This window comes from Pleuronectes platessa, chromosome 20 (genome assembly GCF_947347685.1).
Source record: "Pleuronectes platessa chromosome 20, fPlePla1.1, whole genome shotgun sequence".
NCBI classification, from domain to species: Eukaryota; Metazoa; Chordata; class Actinopteri; order Pleuronectiformes; family Pleuronectidae; genus Pleuronectes; species Pleuronectes platessa.
The window spans coordinates 19,796,259-19,813,487 of record NC_070645.1 but is presented as its reverse complement, the minus strand read 5'-3'; the positions used below and the strand labels follow the sequence as shown (position 1 = coordinate 19,813,487).

Here is a 17,229-nt window from a genome sequence, read left to right as displayed (position 1 = left end):
TTAACCTGCACATTCAAAGTACAAATTTATTTAATCTCAGCCTTTCTCCATAAGTCATTCATGACTAATTATCTTATACCAACCAGCTTCTTATACATCTATAAATATGTTACGTATACATATATACATATACATATTGAACTCATACTGTGTATTAAACTGGGTTATGATTGGACATGTTTTAACTCTACATTCAAACTGTTCCTCACATTACAGATTAGGATTCATTAACTTCTCCTGATTGGTCGGATACTTTGAGTTTTAAAATTAGAGTTTCCCATTAAATTATAAATAAATCGTATTTATTAAATTAACAGTGTTAGATAAATGCCGGACAGTAAAAGTACAACATTTGCCTTCTTAACTGTAGTGGAGTAAAAGTATACAAGTACTATGACAAGAACATATTTCAGTAAAATAAAAGTACCTCTAAATTAAACTTAAGTACATTATCTGAGTAAATGTTTTCACAATTTGTCCATTTTGTGCCAAAGTAAATAGATTGAAAAGTGTATAACGACAAAATCTCTCAGCGAGTAAATCCAGACAAATCCACATTTCAAAATAATCATATAGTTTATTTGAGTTTGATTGATTCATCGTTAATAGAGAACATTAAAACCCTCCAGACAGTGAATAATAATATTTGTTTATATAATTCTTAAGAATACCTTTCCCCTGTTCAGATATATATAAATGTTAACGTACATTATGTGCATAAAATAAATCAGATTCTTATAATATTCAAATAAAACACTGATACATTCGTTTTAAAGTTTTTGTAAAGTTTAAATCAAGCATCACACGACCTGAGATAAAGTTCCAACATTTTTAAGACCCGGCGAGAAACAGGAGAAGTTAACCAAGAATTGTTTCTTATTAAAAATTAATTTTCTCTTTATGATCAACGAGGAAAAAATATATATAGATTTATAGAAAACAGAGACGACAGAAATCGGACTCGTGACTTCAACTCAAAGTTCTCTTCAGATGACTCGACCTCTCGTTCGTCAACAGTCCGACTCGGCCGAGGTTTTGGATTCTTCAGATCTTTCTTCCCGGAGCCCGGCGCTGAGGCGCTGAGCAGAATCTTCATTTGTTGCGCGGAACCTTTTCTCCGAGAGGAACCTCACTCAGGTTCTGTCAGGGAACAAAAACACAAATCTTACTTAGTCACCGAGATCAAGATGATTCATTTGTTTTCCAAAGAGAAGCCGCAGCACCAGTACAACCATTAAAAAGTGTATAATGTTGAGCCCTTTTTTAAAAGAGGGGAGAAATTTAAATTTGAAAGGTAACCGGCCACCTGGAATTTCTATTTCTGGAACTGTGATTGAAATGTAATCAAGCTCCTCGGCTAAATTTGGAGTTTGGACTTTATGAAGACAACATCGGACAATCTGCCTTCATGGAAACCAGTGAGGATCTCTGCTGCTGGTTTGGTGAGTCAAACCAGTCTTATTTGAAAGAATGCTGTGCCCGCATTGAAACAAACACGTCTCTCTCCGTCATGCATGTGTCACGATGTGCATGCGTCACAACAGACGAAATTAGATCCTATTGTTGTGCAACATATTTGTAGCCAAGTGTTAACAAGTGGAACCACAATTAAACAACTCACAGGGCCTCCGACATAACACATTAATTAACAGATAATTAAAATGGGTCTTTCAAAGCTCCACAGTCAGATGTGACGTGCAGCTCGTTAAACCTCGTGGACTCTGAGCGTCTCACCTGCAGCAGCCGAGCGTGGAACGTGTTGTCGTCCTCGTTCTCTCCTCGCTGGGCGTCCACCTGGTATCGCTCACAGGCTCGAACCAGCTCCACGGTGTCGTACTGCAGAGCCGGGTCCACCGAGTGAGCGTTGATCAGACTCACCAGGTACTCACGGTAGTGTCTCCTGAAGCAAGGGAGGGAACAAATGATTAAATAGATAGATAGATAGATAAAGAGAGAGAGAGAAAGAAGGACACTCACTCGCAGAGCCCAGCTTGTCCTGGCTGTGTTTTGAGGCCACACGGTGAATCGCTGTGTTCAGCTCCTTCATCTTTCTGCTCCATCACTCCACAAGTGTCTGGTTCAGAGACGAGAACAACGAGTTCAACACGGATTCCTCCTCAACAAAGTTTACTTTACTTTGTGTATTTTTGTGTTGTACTAAAACAATGAGAACTGTCTCCAGACAAGACGAGTAGAACACAGATGTTTTACCAGTTTGAGTCCCAGTGGAAGGATCCGTGTTGAACTCCACTCCGCTCTTCTGGAATTGGAAACACACATCTATGAATTCTAATAACAGGTTTGTGAGTGAGTGAATGAGTCAGAGTGGAGAGTTCACTTCAACATGATCAGGGATAGCAACACAACTGCTGTTATTAACACACTGATGATGCTTTAATTAACAACACAATAAATATTCTACAAATGCTATGTTTATTCTAGAGATGTAGAATTTCGTTTTCAGGAAGGAGAGAGTTTCCAACAGGAGATGATGTTGGAAGGAAATGAAAAATACTTTTTTATAAAGTTAGTTTTCTCTTATGTCATCAGGTGAAAGCTGAGATGTTCTACGAAATAAAGATAGAACCACCAGAAGGTCCCAAACAAAACTAGAGATTTTCCTGATTACCTGATTTCATACACACGATAACAAATATAATATTTATGCTTTAAGATTGATGTAAACAAGCCATTTGAATGAGTGGCTACGGGGAATTTTCTGTGACGTCAACCATGAGCAGCACCGTTACCTGCAGCAGGGCCTGGAGCCTCGGTGGTTCCCAGTCTCTCAGATAGAAGAGACAGTCTCTGGGGTGATGTGCATGTAGACCGGGGATACTGCACTGAGGCGTCTTACATCCCGTCTGCAGGACACACAGAGCAAATACTGATGAGGTCCAGAACTTGAAAAGTCGGCTTCCCGTCCACAAAAGATGGATTTTTGACTCCAACTGTGGCACCCTGCCGATGTGCGTCCATCTCACCTTGTGGTACGGGTTGTTGCAGCCGCTGCAGAACTGGTACCTGCACTGGGAGCAGCAGAAGTGCATGCAGCCGCCTTTGGTCAGGTCGTACTGGAACCTGCAGTGAGGACAGGCTGCAAGAGACCACAGACAAATGTGTTCCTCCTGTTAATGAAATACTAAAAGCTTGAGTGGAATCAGAAAGTTCGGGTCTTTTAGATTTACTTATCCAAAAAAGTAGGAATATCTCACTACAACAACCATTGTTTCCATCAATTCATCCACAATAAGAAAACAACTTCCACTTGCTTGTTTTATGCCTTAATGTAAAACAAAGTTATTATCACATAAGATAAAGAAATGCTTTAATTCAGAAGCTGCAACTGGAAAACTTTATCAGTTTTTCTAGACACACAACTTAAACGTGTTATCAATGCTCAAAATGCCTTAGAAATTATATTATTATTATTGATGCATTACCTGATAATTAGTTATTGTCTTTTACAGAATAAACGTATGTTGAAAAGATCTGAATTTATGTTTATATTTTACATAGAAACATTAGTTTTTTTTATTAGTTTGTTTTAGATTTGGATGTATTTGTGTTTTCTTTATAGTTATTTATTTTAAGTTTTTGGAAGAAATCCAGGCTCAATCACATTTCTCTGTCTTAAGGGTTTGAAAACCACATCTTAGGAATCATTGCCATTTAAAATAAATATATATCAGCTGGTCGTGTGTACTCCCTTATCTCTGTATCAGGATCAGCCCGGAAAAACCAGTCTGACAAACTCTCAGGACATAGATGAGTAAATCCTCCCAGTAAGAGTGGATGGTTTCAGATGAAAGTACGAGTCAGGAGGTAAAAGTACTGCAGTGGAACTCGTGGTTGAAGGTGAAGTTGAGTTGGCAGCGACTCACTGATGCCGTTGTCTCTCAGGTAGCCGGCCAGGCCCTGCCTCTGGTACTCGGGGTCGTTCTCCCTCTTCCACTGCTGGAACTGCTCACAGGACAGGTTCTGGTGCTGAGGCTCCCACTGACACCAGAGAGAGAGACAGGGTCAAGGTTCTGGGTCAGAGGAACTTCTCATTACTTTAATACAATCAGCTGCTACTGGGGATGAAAAATGATGATAAACAGAACTCATACTCACAGGTTTCTTGCACTGGGTACAAAAGCTCTTGCGACATGAAGGACACGTGACCTTCAGCTGGTCTCCATCGTTGATGAACCCAGAGATGCACTGACAGCATTAAACAGACGAGGTGATTGTTTTGCATTCATTTAAATTATTCTCACACATGTTCATATGTACGTTTTATTCTCCAATTATTTAAATATGTTTTGAATTATCTAGCCAATAGAAAGAAAAACTCCTGGATGAAAACCGTTCTTATTTTCATATTTCTATTATAAAAATGGTTTAATGACGTTTACACGTATCATATTTGTTTGTCTTTCAGATAAGAGTCTATTTATAAGGATGTTTATGACTTTTGACTAACAAATCATGAACTCACGTGACAGCACCAGAGGAACTTTGGATCTTTCATGAGAGCGTGCTCCGTCAACTTCTTATGAAACAGATCGTACACTTCAGGCTCCAGGCAGTCGCGCAGCTGCAGAGACAGAATGTTATTAAAACCATTATAAGAAATATATTCTGTATGTATACCAGTATCTTTCTGAACATACTGAGTATATAGATGCTCGTCTTCCTCGGCTCACCTGTATGTCCAGTGTGGAGAAGTAGCTGTCCAGCTGCTCGGGGACATTGATGTCGGGCTCTCCACAGACGGGACACACCATGTCTCTGATGTGTTTATCTCTCACCGCCACGGTGAAGTGCTGACCGAAACACTCGTGACACACCGAGCACTGACAGGAGGTCAGGGACTGCATCTGGAAAAGAAGAAACAGATGTGGAGGAAACGATGAACCCCCCCCCGCAGATGAGAGCAAAGCTACAGAAGTCGAATAGCGTTTAAAATAATACAGGGGGGAGACAAATTCTAATAACTTGGTTTCTGCATAAAACTTTAATAAAATGCGACTTGATCTTCAATCGAAGTCTTAAATAAACACAAACACAAAGTGCTTCAGCTAAAGAAGAGTTTCCAGACACAGGTTCATGTGAACGTCCCGGACTCACTTTGCACCGAGGGAAGATGCACAGGCAGCACGGACACTCGTTCTTCAGGAGCCGCCTGATGAAGTCCTTGTCATGTGACTCCTTCACAGCTTGGACCACGTCCTCCAGGGAGTAGGTGACCTCTGGCTCTTGAAGCAAGGCGAGCACCAGCTCACAGCGCCCCCAGCTGGGCAGGTCGTACAACGCCAGCAGACGCCTGCACATCCTCTGAGGGGAGGACGACAAGGGGTTAACGAAGGTGCATTAAACACCACACCCCCGATGTGAAGGAATGTTTGTCTCTTTCAGTACATGACACGTTTTCACGTCAGCACACGTACAGGATTTGAATATTAAAATCAATGACGTCTGTAACTCGCCGCACACCGACCTGTTTGTCCGGGTTCTGGGGATCGATCGGCGGCTCGAGCTGGGTGGTCCAGATACGCTGGTGGAAAGGCTCCAGCAGGGGGCGCTGGAGCAGAGACAAAGCCCCTTTGACCTCTCCTCCACTCAGCCGCAGAGCCTCCTCACACTGGGTCACATCCCTGAAGCCCAGAGAGTGGAGCTCCCTCATCTGGACACGAGAACACGAGAAGGAAACGCTCAGGCAGATGTTTACAGATGTGATACAGGAAACTTCTTCTAATAATCACACCAGGAAGTGTCTAATACGCTGGAATCGATGTGGTAAACCTCTTAAACCCTCGATCAGGAAGTCACTCACTAAATCGCAGAACACAGAGTAACTGTTGGAAACCACGCGACAACTGTTTAACACCGAAAACCACATGTATGTAGGTCTGTGTTCCCCCCGTGTAACTTCTTTCTAACTCGTGGATGTGGTACTTCATCTTCTTCTTCGTATCAGGCTCTGCTCGTACCAGGCTCCCCCCCCCCCCCCCCCCCCCCCACGCTCCACAGAACCGTCTTTGTTCTGATTTATCTGTTCGAGGTCAGGAAGTGGGAGCGACTCCGGAGACGTCCTGTTTTCTCACAAGAAGGTATCTCAGCCTCTGATCAACCTCACCACAGACACTTCAGAGTGTTTTTAACTGATCTCAGTTCAGCTATTGTCACAATAGATGGAACCCACTCAGCAGAGTTACAGAGAACAGACGTTCAGGGAGAGAAGGAGGAAACTTTCTCCTTGTTCACACCAAATATTTGACCTCGTGTTAAACCAGCTGCTGGTTCAGGGTAAAATAAAGTTGCATAGAGCTGCTTGACCCCTTGTTCTGTTTCTGGAGGAGTGTGTTTGACAGATTCATGTTCCCACCTTGGCCTGTCGGTCCCTCAGCAGCTGAGTCACGGCTCTGTCGGTGTCTCCTCCCGCCGCTAACCACGCCAGCTTGGCCTCGGCTCTGGACAGCTTCACGTCCTCGACTGTGGCGCTGGGTTCGCTCTCCGCCGTCTCCTCTCTGTCTCTGTCCACCACGGCTTGTGTCCCAGAATCCCCGGTCTTTCGGTTCAGCTGGACGGACGCCGCCATAGCGCAGATTTCATCCAGCAGGTGCGGCAGCTCTGACGTCAGCCAATCACAGGGGTTGACGTTGCTGCCGCCGCACACGCACAGGGCGGCGTACACCTCCTCCGGGCTGACATCTTGTTTTTCTGCTTCCTAGGATGGAGGAGGGTTTATTATTATTAATTATTCGGTGTTAGATTTGTTGTCACGTGGTTGTGTCACATCGTCTGGATGGGGTCTGACCCTGATCTGGTTGATGAGGCTGAGTCCGTCCTCCCTCATCATCTTTTGTCTCTTCAGCTCCAGGTTCACTCTGGGACTCGCCGTCGGCTTCACGGCCGCGGGCTGAGTTTGATCCTTGGTGATGGACGGCGGCTGCTGAAGAGACTGAGGCACCGAGTCGCCGGGAGAGTCTTTACACGGCAGGCTGCACATCTCACACACCCCAGTGGGCTTGGTGTTCACATAGGTGCAGAACTGACACGTCCACTGGGAAGGAGAAGGAAAAGAAAGACAAATATATGACCAGGTTTCTAAGAGTTGTTCATCGTTCAATCTGTTTTTGCAGCATGAGATCACAATCAGCTGTTTACCTGCTCATACAGTGACACTACAGAGTGACAGGGAGACAAACCTTTGTGTTGGTATCAGACTGAGATCCACAGCTGGACGGGACCGGGGCGACAGGCGGGCGAGTGGCCAGACGGGGGCGCTCACACACCTCACACAGGATGCTGCTGCCTTGATTCATAACAGTGCAGCTCTTACACTGCCACTCTGAGGGAAGGAACACAATTCTAGTATTTATCCTTCATTCTTATTTTTCATCTTTTCCCTCATTAAAAGCACAGTTTGTAACTTGAATTAATGACGAGCTGCATTAATGAAGTGTATGGTTACTTCGTCTCACCGGTGTTTGGTGAGGTGGGAACCGGACTGTCCTGAGCGGAGGAAGCAGCCGTGGAGAGTCGAGGCCGCTCGCAGGTCGAGCAGAGAACAGCTCGCATCTCGTTCACCGTGGTGCAGCGTGCACAGGCCCAAGGAGACAGAGACAGACTGAGAGAGGACAGAAGAAGAAATCAATCACATCCAGGGTGTCGTGGAGCCTTTGTTTCAATAAGAGACGTTTGCTTTATTCTGCAGTGGCAGAGAGAGACAACCTGAACACATGAGGACTTGAACAAAGGAAGTTACACAGTAAGAATTAAGCATTAAATAAAACCTGAAATGCAACAATAACAGTTTAAAACATTAGGCTTCACCGGAGTTCTTAATTTGGCTTCTTGCTTAGGAGCACAAACATCATTCACTTATATTTCTGTCAATAAACTCTAATGTTTAATATCCTCACCTGGCTGTTTTGGCTGCTGCGAGGACGGACCGGTTGTGTCCTTTGCGGTCGGGGTGCGAGTGAAACAGTTTGTCACAGTTCAGACACAACCTCTGGTTACAGGTGGAGCACTGGGACTGGACAGTGGAGACACCACAGATACCACAGGTCTCTGTGGGGGACAAACACACACACACACACACCATTAACACCATACTAGTTAAAAACTACTTCTGATTTAAGGCCGGTGGTGATGTTGCATACCCAGTTTGATTTTCTGTATTTTGTCTCTCTTGTGAGCGGCTCTGGACGGGTGGCGATGAAAGAGAGCATCACATGCGTCACAGAAGGCCGGACTCTCACATGAGGGGCAAACCAGAGACGAGGGGCAACCACACACATTACAAGCTGCAGGAGATCCTGGACACACAAACAACAAAGGATGTAAAAGACACTTAGCGTTTGCCTCTGGGAACAAAATTCAATGTTACTGGTACAAATGAAGGATAAACGAGCATCTAAGCCACATTTTGATTGGGTTTCATTTTCGTTTCTGTGGTTTGGCAGCAGCTCACCAGCTGAGGGCTGCAGGGGCTGACCCACGGGGCCCGGGGCCGGTATGGGTGAAGGAGAGATGACCTGTGGTTTGTCTCCCGGCTGCTCCTCCACAGGCGGAATAACCACCAAGTCATTCACCACCGATTCCTAAAGAAACAGATTCACAGTAAAAGGTTTGTCACGTTTAATGTGTAAAGCTTTGGTAGAAAATCTAAAATTTAAACTGATTAAATCGTGAGTTGTGAAGTAAAATACTGATTCATAGTAGATGAAGACGTAGATGAAGATTAATGTAAACATTCAGTAGCAGAAATGAAGAAGAACACGAATGTTTGTACAGACCTGCTGCTCGAGAAATGGGAAGATATCTTTGAAGTGCTCTAGGTGAGGATGGGTGCCCTGAACAAACAAATGGAAGATGGTGAATCACTTATAGAATTTACAGCAGTGGGATGATTGACAGCGCTCAGACACGAACCTTAACGATCATGTCCACCTCGGTGCGTAAGGTCATGACCTCCAGCGTCACTGCGGCAACTTTCTCAGAGTCTGGTTGGACGACTTCATCCGGAAAACTGAGGCCATCGATTTGCTGATTGGTGTAACCGTAGAGAAAGAGGACTCGGCGGCCTCCCTGTGAAAGGAGAGCTTTGTTCAAGGGGCTGGTTGACCCATATACACACCACTGACTTTATCATTTCACTTAATTCTTTTTAAATGTTAATTTCTGCACAAAACTAGGATCCATTAGCAAAAAGAAACCGTTTCCTGCATATTTAGGAAGATCTCCACCAAGTCAGAACTCAACCTGTCAGGTTCCTCTCACCTTGATGGCGTCCACCGTGGTTCTGAAGACCGGGTTGTTGTGCTTCACGCTCCTCCAGTACTTGGGCCGGTTGGGGAAGGTCAGGTTACAGCCGTACTTCTCCAGAATACCCAAGGCCTTCACCAGTCTGCTCAGAGACTCCAGAACCTGTTGTGGAGATGGAAGTTGCTGAGTCGGTAGAGTCCTGAGGGTCACTACACTTAAACAAAGGTCAAGGGTCAAACTATATCTAAACAAAGATGTCCAAGTCATGTCAGCAGGTTGGTTATTTCTTCCCTCTCGTGCTCAGATATAAGATTTTCCTAATTTACGACATTTGTAAAAACAATACTAATTTTCCTGATCTGACACAAGAGAGTCGTGACCTCCTGCTTGCTGCGGCTGGCGCTGTTCTCCCTCAGCATGTCCTCGGCTGTGAGGTGCCGGTACTTCTCCGACAGCGGCAGAGCGATGCTCGCCATCGTCTGGACGTGAGTCTTCACGTCCTGGGCGACGCCGGTGGAGGACAGGACGGCCTGAGCTCTCCTCCGGACCTCGTCCATCTGCACGGAGAGAGAGCTGCTGCTCATCGCCGCTGGAAAGACAACATTTGATGATGAGGTCATTTTTAAATGATTTATCACAAAGAGAGAGAGATTCTGTGGAGTGAAGGAAGGAAACTTTTATTCTCAATACCAAATGCAGAAAGTTAAAAAGCACACCGAGCTTTCCTTCCTCCAGCTGTTCTAACTCAACCTCTACATGAACTTCCTCTGACTTCACTCTATGTAAACATACTTTTAAAACACCTTATAATATTAACAAATTAGATCTCAAGAGTATTTCCCTTTCCAGAATCTAACTTGTGCTCATAATACTTTCAATGCTTATGCAATAGCAATATTAGTAGTATTATAAATTACATTCTCAGTTAACCATGTACTTTTTGAGACATTGACACAGGCACCAGTCTGGATTATTCAAATGTAAAAGTACATAAAACCCAGAACTAGTAAAACGAAACTGAATGTGACATTTCTCCAGGGTGCAGTTGCCAGTATGAGGTATAAAGAATATGTAAGAATATTTAATGTATATCTCATCAGCATATGAAGCTACTGGGAGGGGGGGAGTACAGGTTAATAGTAGTTTCCCTCGGTGACAGTAAACAGCTGCAGGTGAGAATGATGTGATAAAGACGAACAGGAAACCTCGTGACATTCCTCCGCAGCTGGACCTGAGTCCTCAGCAGAACCGGATGTGTCCCTTTTCACGTGTCTCGAGCTCAAAGTTACATTTTAAAGACGGAAATCAAAGCTGACAACAACATGTCTCGATAGTTTGAAACCGAAAGTTTGAGGAGACATCGTCCTCACTTCGTACCTGACGTGTTCGAGCGTCTCCTCGCGCTGGTTCCGTCCGGACTGAGAGGGACTGATCCTCCGTCAGGGACAGGAGATGAAATAAAGTGTTTTAAAGGTGTTGAAGTCTCATCCTCACTCAGCTGGAACTGACTGGAGATCAGCGGCTAGCGTTAGCTTCAAACCCGGAAGTCAACACCGACGTTTAGCGTCCCGGCTCCACTTCCTGTTTCAAAATAAAAGCGGGGGGGTTTCTTGCTACTTGAAAAAAGCAGTCGTATCCAAAAAGCCAAGTTAATAAAAAAGTTAATTAGAATAATAAACAAAGTTTTTTACTTTCTAAATAAGGACTAACACGTAGTTTTAAGGATTTCAAAGGTTTGAGTCTGTAGTTTTTGGGGAACCTGCAATTCACCGAGTGGCCACTAGAGGCTAAACAAAAATAATAATTAGGATTAGGTGTTGACATTATTATTTCGGTCTTTCAACATTTAATTGTTTTCATATACAAAACTAAAATAAGAATCAAAATAACTTATAACAAAAAATTAAATAGGATTTGGTGTTTAAATATTGTTTATGTTTTTCTACATTTAGATTTTTTACCGTTAAAAAACATGTAATGTTTCCTCCTCGTGTCGTCGAACAAGTTGGTGAAAGTCAGTTGAGCATGTGACGGAAGGAGAGAGACAGTGGGAGGCGCTAACTGGTCCAACTGGGGTAAAATCGAAAGTAACTTGCAGAAGGAAATACATAAATCACAAGGTACCAACCGAACCGTCCGAACCTGCAGATCCGCTCCTCACACTTCACTGTTCCTCTTCATCTCGTCTTCATCTTGTTTTGTAGCGTCGTCATGTCGAAGGCATCGAGGCTGAGGATCAGACCCGAGGCTGCAGGGAAGGTGAGTTATTAGAGCTGTTCAGCACGGACACACACACACACACAGAGACACACAAACACAAACACACAAGTCAAGGTGCTTAAAGATAGCATGAACTTCACCGGGGAGACGATCAGTTTGTGAAACGTGAAGCGTTTTGAGTAACATCGTCGGGTAAAGTTCCCCCGGAGAGGAAAGCGAAAGTAAATCCAGTGATTCTCAGTTTTTCGTGTAACATGACTCAGCATTGAGAACAGTTTCCGTCTCGTGTTCCCTGCAGGTGGAGAAGGTCCAGCAGCACCTGCACCATGAGGTCTGTGCAGCTTCTTCTTCTCAACTTCATTTATTCAAACACAAATCCCTTTGTTCCTGAGCTTTCTGATTAACCTGATTGTTTTCCAGGCAGAGAAACTCTTCTCCACTGTCATCCCATTGAAGATCTCTCAGCTGGATGCTCTGCTCCAGGTCAGACAGTTCAGTTTCCATCAGTTCACAGTTTGTATGGACGTGTGAGACACTCAGGATGTAGGATCTCTCTAAATCAGGGGCCAGTTATGTGCCCGGCATCGATCAGGCACAGTTCCTGATTCTGTAAAATGCACGTTGGAGTAATTCCTGTTTTCTAGAGCTTTGGATAAAGCCACGTCTTTGAAATGAGTTTCTTATTAAAGGTTGTGTTCTTCAAAAGAAGCTGAGGACATGAAAGTTCGGGACTTTCTCCAGAGTTTGTCTTCCACAGCAGGAGATTCTCCGCTCAGCTATAATGAAATAAAGTTGAAAAACAGAAGTTAACCTCTGTGTCTCCTGTTCTTCTGTCCACGTTTACAGGACGATGCGTTGAACGTGGACGCCTCCTCACTCCTGGCTCCGCTGGACATCCCCATACCGGACCCCCCCTCAGCAGAGGAGGTGAGAGCAGCTCCACACAGTCGTCTTTCACAGCAACAACCTGAACAGAGGGAAACTCTGTGTGTCACAAGCTTCACAGCAGGAATCAACTTCACCGACTTATTTCACATTAAATTCAAATCAACCATTCAACATAGAAACTGTGAAGTCAGCTACAATCATATTAAATAATCCAGTTTATTAAAAGGTGGTTTCTGTAATTTATGGGAAGTGGGAACATGTCGACCATCTTTATTTACAGCTTATGGTATAAATTATCAAGGCAATGCTAATGTTATGTTGTAATAAAGCTATTTCATAGTGACGTTCTATGTGACTGGTTCATCAACACAATCTACTCTGTGAATCCAACTAATAACAAGTTATATAACATGTTGTTAGAATCAACTTTAATTTGTTTTCAAAAGCAATCATAACAATCTTTGTGAAACTGGTTGTGCAGGAAATGGAAACCGACAAGGATGAAGAGGGCGAGAAGAAGAAAGGTACCGAGTTTTATTTATTTTTATAAGGTTGTTATTGTCGAGGCTCAGATTTAACAAACTCCTCACTTTTCATCTCCAGCTCCAAGATGTGGCTTCATCAAGGGGAACGAGAAGGTCATGTCGGCTTTGGACAAAGTGAGACCTGAGATCGTTGCCTTCAGGGGGATCCTCACCACGGTGAGAGCAGAGATGAATGCTGAGCCCAGGATCTGATTTCAAACACTGAATAATGTCCACAGAGTAAATATGAAAATGTTTAAACTCTCATTTCACGAAGTTAAACTCACTCGTGTTGTTTCCCTTCAGGTTTCCTGCTGGATTCAACATCTCATCCCAAAAATAGAGGATGGAAATGACTTTGGAGTCGTCATTCAGGTGCATGGTCCTTTCAAAAGATTTAAAAATGTTTAATGTTCATCTAATAGCCGATATGATAGTAAAGTGTAACTCTGGTTTCTTTACCCTGTGATTCTAATTAATTTAAACTAAAAAACAAAGTGTAAGATGAACTTATTTATTAAGATATAACGTAATTATCTCTAATTCCTTTTCACGTGATAATCGAGTTGTCTGATATCTTAACATATTTCAGTGCAAGTCTTTCATTTCTGCAAATTTCTTCATCACAGGAGAAAATCTTGGAGAGAATCGCTGCTGTGAAAACCCATGTTGACGCTTTTCAAACAAACATCAACAAGTGGGTTGGATCTAGATATTTCTTCTAAGTGTAATGGTGTTAAAAAATATATATGATGGACACTTTTCCTAGTTTAACCTTTTAAAAAACCCCACGTTTTGTTTTTGTTTTGAAATGTAGGTACTTCTCAGAAAGGGGAGACGCTGTCGCTAAAGCTTCTAAAAACACTCATGTGGTGAGTTTAAAATGCTCTGGGCTTCAAGTCATTCATTGTTTTTAATATTCATATTTAAAGAGGCAGAAATGAAGTATCACATTCCCAAAAAGTTCAGAACTCTCCAGCTGAGCGAATCCGTGATCAAATGGATCTTGATGTGTATAACTGACTCTCTCTCTCTCCAGATGGACTATCGCTCGCTCGTCCACGACAAAGACGACAGCATCTACGCTGAAATCAAAGTGATCGTTCTCGACCTGCGCGGCTTCTACGTGAGTCCGTCCTTCCTCCTCTGAAACGTAAACCACCAGGTCCCACTGAACCAACAAGTTAAAATGCTCTTTATTCCTCCCTCTTCACTTCAGGTCGAGATTTTTGACATCGTCAACAAGAACCTGGACAAGGTGACCAACCCGAAAGGAGAGGAGAAGCCGTCCATGTACTGAAGGAGGTGATGAAGAGGAGGGACACGTTCTTCACAGCTGGATCAATAGCTGGGTTTTCAACCTCACTCGACTCTCGGCTCAATCATTCTACATGTAACTTCAAAAGTTACGAGTTCCACTCACTTCAATAAACATGAGTTTTATCACTTTCAATAAATTCAACTTGTTTAAACGCAAAACTCCAATTAAAAAATGAAGAAAGAATGAGAGTCACTGATTTATTTGTAACAAAACTTTTTAATAAATGTGATCATTATTAACGTCTCATTTATCTGTTTTTATTTTTATTAACAAAATCAATGAGGCATCATGCCACAAACATATTTTCCTCCTTAAAAGATCAAGAGGAAAGACCAACAACAATAATGATGATTTAAACAACTAAGAAACACAACGTAGACGAAGCAAAACACAAGTGTCCCTGGGATCAGACTTCAGGACCTTCTCCTCCAGGTATGAGCTGTAAAACAAAACATACATATTTATATATTATAGGAAATTGATTTTACTGTGAAGGTTTAAAACTTCATTCCCCAAAATATGTACAAGCCCAGCTAAAAGGTGACGTGAGTCCATAAACCATAATAAATTATAAAATAACTGAAAGTGCTTGTTTATAAATATAAATGACATGGTTTTTAAATTGGATTTTGATGATTGAACAAAACATTTATAAAAGGTTTAAAATATAGAACACAAATTAAGTAAGTGTCTTCGTACCATCGTGATGTTGTTGCCGTTCAGGAGGATCTGGTCCAGTTTGGTTATTCTTCGTCCCTCTGGTGTGATTTCACTGAAACAGATATTTTCACGATGAGTTAACTCAACAGCAGCTGATTCAGAAATGACAGCTTCACTCAAGTGAGAAACTAAACATGTACTTACAACTCTGTCACATCCTCCAAGACCATATCTGAGGAAACGAGTTCAGGACAAACTCCGGAGCAGAATTCAGAGCAAACAGTAAAAACCCATCCACGTTAATAAATACTGGAGGAAGTGAGTTTTATATTTAAAAGAGACTTAAACCATGACGACTGAAAGGATACTGACAAAGTCATCGAACCCCAGCAGGGTGCCGACGATCTCTTTGTCCGTTTTCATCACGATGTGAATCCGGGAGCCGATGCATTTGTCCACGAGCTCTGAAAGACACGTTCAAAGTTTGTGAAAATTATTTTCTTTATCGTTTTCCTTGAAAACTTTTTCAACACTTTGACTAAAGAACGACAATTCTGTAGTTACAATAAAAACACACCTACTCACCTAAACATTTTAACATGTACATTAAAAGATATATAAATACTACAAAGCTTTATATTGTTTGAGTATTTTCTGATTGAAGCTGGTTGATTTTTTTTACCCCAACGTATTCATCTTGTTCGTTTTAAACGTTAGATTACATGTTTTGCTGTATACGGTCTCTGAGCAGTTTATTAGGAACACCTGTACAAGTGGCTGCACAGCTTTAAGTTAGTGGAGATACAAACTTTCACTGTTAGAATGAGAACTTCAGTGACCTCCTCAGTCACATGACCTGAATCCAGGGTCAAACCTCGAGACGTGGTTCAACCAGGAAATCAGCATCATGGATGTAAAGATGAGAACTGTGCAGGACTGATGGGATGTGAACCAACAGCAGAAGCTCAGAGGGTTTGTTTCCCACAGAGAAGAGAAGTTGAACTGTCCAGTCATAGCCAGGTGTTCCTAATAAAGTGGTCATATACTTTAATCTCCACTGGATGAGCCTGTTGTTAGAACAGTTCCTTTATTCTGAAGCAGAGTTAACACGAGAGGTTAGCTAGCTGCTAGCATCATGCTAACACGAGTGCGCGAGCCACAACGCGGACACGTTCAAACTTCTCACGCGCAGATTCAACAGAAACAAACACACGCGGATTAAAACACCAACGTGTTTGAGTGAAACCAGTACAAACTGGTAAAGTACAAACCGAGCGGGAGCAGCTGGGACGGGTTCGTTGTTGGAGTTGCCGCCATGTTTGATTCCACGTGCAGACCCAACCAATCGATATTAGAATCGTCGGCTGGGACCAAAGCAATCAAACCTGAATGAATCGATAATCAATGTGGTATATAGACACGGAATAAACAGAGATCGTTGTTTGTTTGTTTATTTGTTATCGATCTGTTCGTTTATTTGTAATCGATCTGTGATCTGGAACCAATCAAATGTCAAGTCCTCTCGTTTCATGTGGTTCCACGTGATGGCACTGTCAATACATGACGTCATTCTTTCACCAAACAGAGAAAATAATACTGAGGTCGAGATGGTTCCTCACTGTTCTGCTTTATACCTCTACTAGTGTTCATTTATACAATAATATGACATAATAAGTACTGTGTGTGTATAAGTATACACGAGTCAGTAGAAACAATATATATATTATCATGGACCAAAATACATAAGTATAAATGCAGAAATCAAAAGTTAAACACATATATAAATTAAAACATAAACACTATTTGTGATGAATAGAGCCATATCTGTATACTTGTATTATTTACATCACTTTCTTTACTGTATTTGTGCATTTTGTAATCAAATTATATTTATTTTTGATTTCCTTTTCCTATAAATGTAATTTTAACACTAATTTGCAGATGTTTATATTCATATTTTTTATATTGTATGTAAAGCACTATTGTTTATACAATAAGTATAAATGTGTATTTATACCTTTAAACATGCTTAAACTCCAGTAGATTTTAACGTTGATTTTAATATTGTATGGTTGACTTTTAAGGCTTGTTCTACACCTGCTCTTAAGAACATTTTGGATCTTTTGAGCCCGGTTTCTGGTTGAAACTTGACGTTGTTTGTTTTGAAGGCTTCAAAGCTTGAAAGGCTCATAGTCTTTGTTATTATGCAGAAATAAACAAGTTATCAATGCAATGAATGTTGTTTTTACCTGTTTCCTATTGTTTGATATCAACTTTCCCTTTTTAACTCGTAACAGTGCTTTGAAAGGTTCTTCACGAATTAAGTTTATTATTTGATTTTGATTTAATTATTAA

The 17,229-nt window shown here is 42.1% G+C and overlaps 3 protein-coding genes across 3 annotated transcripts; 1 reads left to right on the top strand and 2 right to left on the bottom strand.

The window, feature by feature from the left end:
* Positions 1 to 557: 557 nt before the first annotated feature.
* On the bottom strand, positions 558 to 10,839 carry LOC128425448 (E3 ubiquitin-protein ligase RNF31). Its single transcript, XM_053412033.1, has 24 exons — positions 10,639 to 10,839; positions 9,642 to 9,850; positions 9,277 to 9,423; positions 8,929 to 9,084; positions 8,793 to 8,849; positions 8,468 to 8,597; positions 8,157 to 8,312; positions 7,914 to 8,064; positions 7,473 to 7,618; positions 7,197 to 7,339; positions 6,806 to 7,051; positions 6,374 to 6,715; positions 5,486 to 5,671; positions 5,116 to 5,322; positions 4,692 to 4,865; positions 4,484 to 4,582; positions 4,117 to 4,206; positions 3,885 to 3,999; positions 2,985 to 3,097; positions 2,751 to 2,864; positions 2,212 to 2,260; positions 1,978 to 2,074; positions 1,735 to 1,900; positions 558 to 1,140 (listed from the first exon to the last, which is right to left on the bottom strand). Exons 2-24 carry the CDS (start codon positions 9,843 to 9,845, stop codon positions 1,093 to 1,095), a joined length of 3,336 nt encoding a protein of 1,111 aa, XP_053268008.1. The 5' UTR covers positions 9,846 to 9,850; positions 10,639 to 10,839; the 3' UTR covers positions 558 to 1,092.
* Positions 10,840 to 11,281: 442 nt separating this feature from the next.
* On the top strand, positions 11,282 to 14,457 carry psme2 (proteasome activator subunit 2). Its single transcript, XM_053412034.1, has 12 exons — positions 11,282 to 11,381; positions 11,466 to 11,520; positions 11,780 to 11,812; positions 11,902 to 11,964; positions 12,328 to 12,408; positions 12,851 to 12,893; positions 12,973 to 13,070; positions 13,200 to 13,268; positions 13,523 to 13,590; positions 13,711 to 13,765; positions 13,933 to 14,019; positions 14,113 to 14,457. Exons 2-12 carry the CDS (start codon positions 11,473 to 11,475, stop codon positions 14,191 to 14,193), a joined length of 726 nt encoding a protein of 241 aa, XP_053268009.1. The 5' UTR covers positions 11,282 to 11,381; positions 11,466 to 11,472; the 3' UTR covers positions 14,194 to 14,457.
* lsm5 (LSM5 homolog, U6 small nuclear RNA and mRNA degradation associated) lies at positions 14,135 to 16,306 on the bottom strand. The gene is made up of 5 exons (XM_053412035.1): positions 16,146 to 16,306; positions 15,243 to 15,338; positions 15,079 to 15,106; positions 14,914 to 14,986; positions 14,135 to 14,653 (listed from the first exon to the last, which is right to left on the bottom strand). The coding sequence occupies exons 1-5, from the start codon at positions 16,189 to 16,191 to the stop codon at positions 14,621 to 14,623; spliced, it is 276 nt and encodes a 91-aa protein (XP_053268010.1). The 5' UTR covers positions 16,192 to 16,306; the 3' UTR covers positions 14,135 to 14,620.
* Between the last annotated feature and the right edge of the window lie 923 nt (positions 16,307 to 17,229).

Bases quoted from the DNA above. Each gene is read 5' to 3' on its own strand.
- psme2 (XM_053412034.1), top strand. From the start codon at position 11,473: ATGTCGAAGGCATCGAGGCTGAGGATCAGACCCGAGGCTGCAGGGAAG. The intron at 13,071-13,199 runs GTGAGAGCAGAG...GTTTCCCTTCAG, and splicing joins TCAGGGGGATCCTCACCACG to GTTTCCTGCTGGATTCAACA. The intron at 13,766-13,932 runs GTGAGTTTAAAA...CTCTCTCTCCAG, and splicing joins CTTCTAAAAACACTCATGTG to ATGGACTATCGCTCGCTCGT.
- lsm5 (XM_053412035.1), bottom strand. From the start codon at position 16,191: ATGGCGGCAACTCCAACAACGAACCCGTCCCAGCTGCTCCCGCTCG. The intron at 15,107-15,242 runs GTATCCTTTCAG...TCGTTTCCTCAG, and splicing joins GGGGTTCGATGACTTTGTCA to ATATGGTCTTGGAGGATGTG. The intron at 14,987-15,078 runs GTAAGTACATGT...TATCTGTTTCAG, and splicing joins TTGGAGGATGTGACAGAGTT to TGAAATCACACCAGAGGGAC.
- LOC128425448 (XM_053412033.1), bottom strand. From the start codon at position 9,845: ATGAGCAGCAGCTCTCTCTCCGTGCAGATGGACGAGGTCCGGAGGAGA. The intron at 6,716-6,805 runs GTCAGACCCCAT...CCTCCATCCTAG, and splicing joins GCCTCATCAACCAGATCAGG to GAAGCAGAAAAACAAGATGT. The intron at 4,207-4,483 runs GTGAGTTCATGA...TAATGCTGTCAG, and splicing joins AGTTCCTCTGGTGCTGTCAC to TGCATCTCTGGGTTCATCAA.